Here is a 9563-nt window from a genome sequence, read left to right as displayed (position 1 = left end):
CAGAGGAATCTGGGGTTTTGTGGGGGCACTGGTCGTGTTACCTATTTATCTGTAATGCAGCACACACTTGATTTCCTGTGGGCTGACACGGACTTTTCTTAGAAGCCTGCTGACACAGCTGCCGTGTCATAGCATTAGAGGAAGAAGATCCTAATAGAAGTAAAGATGTATGCTACATATCCTGGCAAGAGAAAGGGAAATTGGTTTGATGCATCATTTTCTCAAAAAATCCATGAATATCTGAGGCTTTTTATTGCTTTGTTCTGGTCTCTTCTTGCGTATTAAACTGGCTGGCCTTTAATTCCTCAGGTCCCTTGTCCTGTGGCCTTAGGGACAGAGCACTGCCTAGTCCTGTAGGGTGTCCTTCTTGAATTTATAGGGGAGGATAAAAGTATTATACAAGGAAAATTCAAAAAATCCTTCAAATATTGTTCCTCAAATAGTGTAGGTGTAATTTCAGCAGACTTAGCAGATTTGAACATACTTAGTTTACCTGGCTCTAACTTTAAGATTTCTCTCCTTTTTGACTAAAACATTAACACTACACTTTTTCCTGAAGGGTCAATGACTTGCTGTTCTTATTAAAAAAAGAAGGGGTAAGATAGGTCATTGTAATTTCCTTTGCAATTATCAATTATTTGCACTTGCAATTTGGAATTGTTTCGACCCTTAACCATCCAGATTTTTTTTTTGTATTCGTGAGGCTGTACCAAGCAGTTGACGTTACTAGGCTAGCTTTTATGGGAGGAGACTCTTACAGCACAGTACTTGCTCCTCCTTGCAGTTCCTAACGGTAGGTGGCACAGAGCAGTGCTCCAGTGGAGGGTGGCTCAGGCAACAGAAAAATCATCCCAGATGAGCACTGGCAATGCAGAAAATCCAGAAGGTTGCTTTTGGATCCGAGTGTTTTAGGGATGATGCTGAAGTGGACCAAGTGAGAGCAGCGTGGGCATTGCCCGTACATATAACCTGTGTCTGCTCGCTGCTGGAAGAGTTAAGGGCTTTGCAACACTTAAGTCATACGTTATGTGTATTTTGAGAAATGATGAGGGAAACAGTTGTGTACTCCAAGCAAAATTTATTAGAAGTCTATTCAAGAAAAAAACCACAGAGACCTTTTGCTTGTAGGAATTCAAAGTCAGTTACCTGAAAGCCAGGTATGAAAAACCTGTATTTTTTTCTAAAATCAGTTACAGAGTAGAAACAGTACTTTTTAAATATCACAGGCAACAGATATTTAAGTCTTCAATCATAAATGGCATCAAAGATAGTTATTAATCTCACAGCAAGGCTGCATGCAGACCTAGTTTAAAACTGAAAGCCTTTGAATATAAAGCTTTTGCCATGAAATCTGCAATAATAAAGGTATGCTGCACAAAGATGTTTCTTTACCTTTGTCTTAATGACATTTCTCAGTAATAAAGACATATGTACATTTAGATTTGGCTGGTAAACCATATTTTAATTAATAAAATTTTGCATAAATTCTATCTTACAGAATTGCACTATCCAGGTGTGCTTATGGTAAATAGAGCAAGAAAAGAAAAATGCATTGAAATGTTCTGTATGTGAAGAGGGCAAAGATCAAATAAGGAACTTAATTGGTTTTTAAAATCAACAACCAAATGGCTCTGTACAAAAAAGCAAACATATGTACAAAATGCTACAGAGACTACATACATGTTGATAATTTCAATCCTTTACCCATGAGAAATGCAGTAGAAGCTTTTTGCCATCTATAAGGTGCTGAAGAAACCAATTCTGAATTTTTATTTTTATAAAGCCATAGTCATTTTCATCCTGTGCCTTGATTTCATTTGCTATTTATGCTTGCCGTTGCTTATGGAAAACGTAGGTTTTCAAATACTTGTTTCTTTCATGAAAACAAAACAAAAAAAACCCCACCTCTAAAATGTATCAGGTTTAATACTTGTGACTTCTTTTCTGTACTAAATTCCTAGAAAGAATGTGTAACTCAGGTTTTGTTAACATAGATATATATATTATATCGTGAAGTAAATCAGTACATGATACTTGTGAATATTTTTCAGGTGGCTATGTTAGGAAAAAAAACCCAACCAACAACCCTTTTGCACTAACACTGTTTACTTCCAGCTTCTTAAAATTCCTGTGACACGTAAAAACACTAACCTCTCAAATTTCACGTTGCTTACTATTCCAACACGTTGATTACAACAGTGTAACGTCAGACATCAGTACCATCAGTGTCTGTGCTTATGTCATTCTCTCTCTCCCTCAGATCCTCTTCCCCGGGGTTTTGTGCCTCTCTCGCTTCTTACCTCTTAACAGAAAGCACTACAGCTTTATTGGGGGGAAAAGAAAGGCGGTGGAGCCGATACCGTTGCACCCCTTCAGAACACTCGCAGCTCTTCCATTTTTCATGCCGCTCGCTTGAGATTTTTTACAATCACTGTGCATATGTTACAACATACAAGTGCAGGCAAAAAAATCTCTATTAGAATTCGTCGTACACTGTAAACCAGTACAATAGGCAAACCTGTGATACGGCAGAGTGAAAGCAACAAATGCCGCCAAGCTTATAAGAATGTGGAAACTCGGTTTTTAAAAAAATAGTGAACAGCAACTTCTCCCCATATTACGTGCATGCTGAAAATTCCCATCAGGCTTCTGGATCATACCACAGATGTCCAAACCAAGAACAGCTTCTCTCCCTCCCCACGGCAATTTATCTATCTGCCTGTCACCGCACCTTTCCTGTCACGTTCTGCGTGAAAAGACTTTAAGGCAGGGAGTACTGAAGTGTTGCACCGAATCCTCTTGCTTCAGAAAAGCTTAGTTATTCACACCATGGTTGTTGCTGTAATACTGCTGGAACGGTTTGGCGGATGGGATGGGATGAGGATGAACTAGACGGCCTCTATTTGCGACTGCAAGCAAGAAAACAGAAGGCCAGCGCAGCGTGTTTTCTAGCAGCTCTATGCGGATGTGTTGCAGAGATGCAGCATAAATAAGTAGGGAAAAAAAGAATTCACAGCCTCTTGACATAGTTTCCGGGGAAAGTACCAAAGAATTTGGTTCTTCTTGAGGTTCCTGAAATTAGAAGCAATAGATGAAAGATGGGAATAACAACAGGAAAGCACTATGTATGCATGGCCTTTAAATTTTTGTTTAATTTTGCACTAATAGCTACGGTTCTTCGAAATATAACTTAAACAGGTTATTTTGAATTTCATTTGTGAGTTGTGAATTTTTCCAAATTATAACTGCAGGAAGGAAAAAGCAAATAGAGGCACATTTGATCAGGTTGTTAGGCCCGATTAAAATCTGTGCTAAAATTTTGACTTGGTACCTAGAAATAATTTAACATCAACAACATCAAGTCTACTTAAATAATTTGAATTTCTGAAATTCTGAGAACTAGTTAGCCACTGTGTGCATGGAATGATTAAGCCACCTTATCTAGGCCTAGTTATGAAATCCCTGTTCAGAAATACGTGGTTCTCGCAGGTAGCCAGCGTTGAAGATGTATCTGTGCGAGTAAGTCTTACGCTGCCTGGTCTTTATGAAGAGAGCAGTAATAGCCCGTTTTGTGTCACATGAAAACGGTGCTGTGCAACAAGCCGGAGGCACATGTCAATTTGTGTCCATCGACTCCAAAAGACACAAGGGGAAAAAAAATCACCTTTTTTCACTGAAATTTCAGTGAATTTTTGTTGAGATTTCTCCTGATAAAGCCAGGTCCAGGTTTATTACCCTGAATATCAAATAATTTTTTTTTTTTTTAAGGGCAGCAAAGGTCAGGAAAGAAAAATGAAAAAGCAACCAAATGAAAACATACCCACAAACCATCCATCATCACATTTTTCCATCACATCAATGACATCTCCCTCTCTGAGCTCCAATTCATCTTCGTTCCTAGGAGTATAGTTATATAGAGCCTGAAACCTTGAACAGGACAAATGATGCATTTTAAAAAGAAGCAAGAGTTCTTTGCACCTTTGCTGAAGTAAAGGAGCTGGTTTAAACATTAACCGATAAGTCACACCCCTGGCAATTTGGGGGAAAAGATTTGTTTTGCTTTGGGGGACTTCAGGGGTAGGTGCTTATCATAGTAAATACATAATCTTTATGGGGAAGGTAACTCATCAGACACTAAAGACTGGGAACTCAAGGCAAACCTGATGGCTCCTCTACCAGTTGCTTTGAACACAGAATTCTAGGGCTGGGATTTTTTAGCGTTTAAGAATGTGAAACTCAAACAGTGTGGAGACACTGAGCACTCCCTCCACCCTGGCCAGAGGCCGCAGATTGAAGGAGCCGAACTGGAGAAATGGGAAGAGGTACGAGATTACTATATGTATTATCTGTCATTCCCTGTCAGCTTTTAATTGAGTTTCTTTGAATTGAAAAAGTGTCCGTAAACTCTTAATAGGGGAAGGGAAGGTGCATGGGAAGATTGCTGTAAAAGCCTGAGATTCCTGCAGAGTCAGGATCTGCCCCTTTTCCTGACCATGTGTGCATCGGCTACGACTGCCCGCGTGTAAAGGAGCAGGCTACCGCTGCAGAAATCCTATAAAGGAATAGTTTTAATTTCAAAATCTTGAAACAAAACATAATCATGTCCATTTTCCCCTCTTAACAACAGTTCACTGACTTTAAAACCTGAATGCCATTACACTTTACCCAATAAAACCAAAATAACTCCCCCTTTAATGTGTTGGGACTGAATGTTTCCATTAGAACTGTATCACTCGGGCAAAGTTTCCATGGCTTAAAAGAGACATCAGTTTCAGTAAATTCCCTGAAAGTCCCATTTAAAATCCTACATACAGACTGTGCTAGGCTGACAGCAATGATGGTCGTCTTGAATAAACTGCACCTGTCTTTCACATGGCTTGTTTGGAGAAAAAAAAAAAAGACACTCTTCCAAGGAAAAAAAAAATGGTTTTAACTTAATTTCTGGTCACTGTCAGTTATCCCCCTGAATCTGAAAAGTCTAATTTTATATGTAATCGCACTAACAAAATGGAATAGGTCTGTTTATTTAAGCAATTACCTCTGGTAATTTGTGATGCTCAAGTAAGAGCAATCAGTGCAAAAAAATTAATGGCAATGAAATTTTCTGCCATGCTTATTATTATTCCAGGAAAGTAGAGCCACGATGACGTTCCAGAACTGATTAAATGCAGCTTACAAAGGCACAGAGTTGCAGATGTAATGTGTCATGAATAGGATTCAAGCCAATGGCTCAAATACACTATCAAGAACTTCCCAGTTAGCACCCTTTGTACTTTAGAAATGACTAAGGTTAGATTTCTAGGTAATCTTTTTTAGTAAATCCTTTGTAGTCATTTTATTCTCTCTCTGCTAATCTGGTAATTTCTTAAATCTGAAAACTCTACTACCATTTATAACACTAAGAATATATAGTCAAGGCTTTAGGCTACTTGAATTATATTGAACAAAATTAATTAACTACCATTTATAACACTAAGAATATCTAGTCAAGAAAAAAAAAATGGTTGATTGGCAATTTAGATATATTTCTGCTTTTAATTTTAGGAATAAGTAACTTTAGGCTACTTGAATTATATTGAACAAAATTAATTAGATAATTATTGCTCACAAAAGAGCGTTAGGTGCTTCAGTATGCTCAACAATACCAATACGAGCTCGTGAAAAATGGGTTTAGTGAGATTGGAACCAAAATGTCCTATTTTCATTATATATTGTCTGCGGTATAGTTATTTGGTAACTTTTTGCCCCTCTCTTCTCTCTTGCCATTTCTTGCAGTGACTAACAGGTAAACTTTCCGGTATTTTTAGATGCTAAGCCTCAGGCAGATTTAGAAGACGTCACCTAACTGGGCGGGCTCTGATGCTAGAGGAAGCATGGCCACTGGTTTCAGTGATCACTGAAGCAGGACCTGAGCGCAAGACTGGTAGGGGAGGGGGGAGAAATCAAAGCTCCAAATTTTGGTGCAAAATCTTGCACCAAATTTGCCTTTTAATAGTCAGCCTTACGTGTTTTATCCCAAGTGCTTACGGTGTCTGTGAAAGTAGGACTTGAGACCTAGGTGGTTCCTTCAGCTTTCAGAAAGGCTTTCTCGTATCTAATTTTTAAATTGCACGTATAAATTACACCCAAAAGTGTGAGTTTGTGTTCCTGTGATAAACATTATCAAGTTGTCTTACCCCCCTTTTTCCTCTATTCACATCCAGAACTGTTTCCAAATAATTTGTGTTAGGTCAGTAAAGCAGAGGAGTTGAATCAATGTTAAATCTTTAACTGGCATTCTGCTGAGACGTAAAAATGGTGATAATAAAAAAAGTCAAACTTCATTTTATAAAACTATTACTGCTTTTAAGCATAAACAATGAAGAACTGGCAGTTGGCATGGACAACTCAGGCCAACTAAGGCCCCTCTGGGGCCGCCTTGGATATCTTCCTACACCACACAGTTACCTGTAGATTTCTGAAATCTCTTCATAATTGCACTTGGCAGGTTAGCAAATTATTTGACGATGTGCTGGCTATTGCTTAAACGCTGGGTTTTGGCGTAGTAGACAAGAAGTATACTTACGGTTCCCCCCCACTGTGTATGTTTTCATGAGCAAGCACAGGGCGCTGTGGCTGAAATGAAATGATTTGAAATGTAATAAGGATTTATAGTCTGAGGTCCCCACAGCTGGATAAGGGTGTGAGAGTTCATAGGCTACCTCGCAAAAAATAACCACCCCCCCCTCCTCGCCCGCAATCAAGTCTTAAGAGACGTGGCAAGCAACAGAATCTTGGCAGGATGAAAGATCTCATTTTTGGAGGACATAGTAAAAACTGAAACAAAACTGTGAACCTTATCAACAGCCCATTCTATTTATAGTACAGTAGAAAGCTGGAGCTGAACCCTGCTGTGAAACAGAAATAGCATTAGAAAAATCAGATGCAACAGATGAGCGTTACACATTCCTTGAATGGTCTATTTTTAGATAAGCAGAAAAAAAATCTCCTACAGGTAATGGCAGAATTTAGAATATTCATAGACAAACAACTTACCGACTTACAGGACACACACAGAGTACTAACTCGGCAGGCATAACATGCTATGCTCTAACTCTGTCCCGTTTCAAGGGGGAGCACAAAGCCATGCAGGCTGCTGGGGGGCACAGAGTGGAAAGAGTTTTTGAAAGAATGCATGTTAATTGTGTGAAAATAACAAGTCACACTTTTGCTTCAGGGGAAAAAATAGTTTGTATTTCCAGTGCAAAGCTTTATGAAAGGAACTACTTTCCTTCTTAATGGAGCATTACCCAGCACTATTATCCAATGAATCTGGACACAAGGGAAATGGAAAATATTAACCTCCTACAGAAACCATATTCTGCTCAGAAAGACATTGACTTCTACCCATTACAATCTGTCTGGGGCCAGAAACGGCGCAGGGGCAGCTGCTTAGGAGAGCTCTTGATGTGAGCGGTGATCGTATCCTCTGTTGACTGAGGATACCCCGTGGTTGTGCGGTAGTGACTGACAGTCTGATACGAGCCTGGGAACTGTATCTGTTTCGGGGGTGTGGGTATCAAACACCAGCTCGTAGCACTTTCTTTCATGAATTGAGTAAACTGCAACCCGATCTTGAAGCCATGGGACTTGTCTTATTGCTTCATGGTTCTCCCTTTCTCAGGTTTGACTATTTCAGTTCAGCTTCCTTCGGTTTAGAGTCGGAGATGACGCAGCCTTCCATGAGCGAAGGCCGTCGTAAACAACCCACAGCCTGATGATATGAACTGAATGTTAAAACTCACCGTGTTTTCCCCCCTCCCCCCCCCCAACATCTCCAGATGAAATTGAAGTAGTTAAATTTCTTTTCATCGTGTTTGCAGGTGTACATGCAGGAAATATGGTAAACATTCTCCACTTCATCTTTACAGTCTGTAGAACATAATTGTTAAAAGGTGTCTAAAGATGTGGGCAGGTAAACTACAGAGCTTTCATTCATATTAATGGCAGCTAGGTGGGAAAGAGGTTTTCAAAGTAAAAAACAAAAAAATCTGTTTGTACTCTCCCTCATTTAACTGACCACTGCCAGCGTACAGGACAGACAGATAATTTTTACTGAAGAATCCAACAATAAACATGGCAAATTAACTGAGACATTTCGGTTCTCAGTAAACCACCTTCAACAGTTGGTTTGTTGAGCAAGAAGAGAATATTCCACTGGGCAGATTGCTCGGTGTTTGGATTGGAATCTGACCTTGTTCTCTGCTAATCTTTCATCAGGTCTTTCAATGCCAAAGATGGTCAGAGGTGCAAGAGAACTCAACGAAGGTTAAGGACTTTTCGTGCAAACAGTGAAAGTCAGCATCCTAAACAATGCTATAAAGGATTCATTGCTTCGGACATCTACCAGGCCAGGAAGAAATTAGGTAGGTCATTATTATCTTCTTTTTCTGTGTATGCTTCAGTGCTTTAAAAATGTTTTATTACTGGTTAACTACTGTAGAAACAGATGACAGAAAATCAAGGTGAGTGAAGATTTTCAACTCGTGTTATTGCTACAGAGAAAACTTTGACAGAATTAGAATCTGGGAAAACTAGAGTGATGTAAAGTGTGCTGTATCTGAACGGAGGAACTTGGAGCTCTCTCTATCCAAATGCATTCCTCAGTAGTACCCCAGCTGACATCAAGCTTTCTCCTTGTGTTGTTTCCCTAAGTTCTCATTCCCATGTACAGTGGCATTGGCTAGCAGGGGAACGGTTGCAACATCTGGCTAACGGTGCTCAAGGGTTACCTTGAAACGCATCACCCTATGGGTTGCTCTTGGTCCTTAGGATTTCTAGCTTCCAGCTATGGCTCAGTTCAATACAATACCCTGTTTCCTGGGAAAAACTGTAGGGCCTAATCCCAAAAATCATTAAAAAGTGCAGTCAAGTCGATGGTCCCAGTTGTACACCTGATTTTCATGCGTGATTGATATGTGCTTGCATATAATAGTTCTGTATAGTCCTGAACATGCAAATTAGGTGTACAATTTGTGCTCTTGGAATTAAATGCACTGAGCAGTGACCAATACAGTTCTCTCAATACATTGATTACATGCCGTTCATTTGGAGTAACATGCAAAATAGGGCTTAATCCCTTTTTTTATGGATCTTATTCCTGGTTGGAGTTTTTTGGTCTGCATCTACAAGAATCCTGGTCTTCCTATGACTGAATTGTCTCCCTTCAGTAATCAAAGCACTGTCCCTCATATGATATAGCAAACAGTGCCTGCCAAAAACCCAAGACTTTGAAAAGGTACACAAACCTGCATATTTTAAATTAAAATTCAAATTTTAAAAAGGGAACGACCAGAAAGACAATAACCTAAAATCAGCAGCAACAGCGTGGAAAACAGTTCATCCCATTATTAGTTTTAAGAGCCAAATGTTAAGAAACCGATGCAAAGAATAATTTTGTCCTAAACTGAAAGTTAAACATAACCCATAAATTCTCATTCTTGTATAGTTTAGATCGGGGGTTTTTTAATGATAATTTAGATCACCTTTTTGAGTGAAACACATGCAAACTGTAAACAATCTGA

At 39.3% G+C, this 9563-nt stretch overlaps 1 protein-coding gene across 2 annotated transcripts in view; it reads right to left on the bottom strand.

Moving 5' to 3' along the window:
* Positions 1-2733: 2733 nt before the first annotated feature.
* Positions 2734-9563, bottom strand: part of SORBS2 (sorbin and SH3 domain containing 2) — a 48806-nt gene continuing 41976 nt past the window's right edge. For both annotated transcript variants that reach the window (XM_010161579.1, XM_010161578.1), the window contains exons 13-15: positions 6566-6615; positions 3821-3927; positions 2734-3072 (exon numbers count right to left, since the gene is read on the bottom strand). In XM_010161579.1, coding sequence (XP_010159881.1) covers positions 3011-3072; positions 3821-3927; positions 6566-6615 — 219 coding nt within the window. In that variant the 3' untranslated portion in view covers positions 2734-3010. The remainder of the gene's footprint in view (positions 3073-3820; positions 3928-6565; positions 6616-9563) is intronic.

The sequence above is a fragment of the Eurypyga helias genome, unplaced genomic scaffold (assembly GCF_000690775.1).
Source record: "Eurypyga helias isolate BGI_N326 unplaced genomic scaffold, ASM69077v1 scaffold18251, whole genome shotgun sequence".
Classification (NCBI taxonomy): domain Eukaryota; kingdom Metazoa; phylum Chordata; class Aves; order Eurypygiformes; family Eurypygidae; genus Eurypyga; species Eurypyga helias.
Note: the sequence above shows the minus strand (reverse complement) of the source record. Positions and strands in the feature narration are given on the sequence as shown.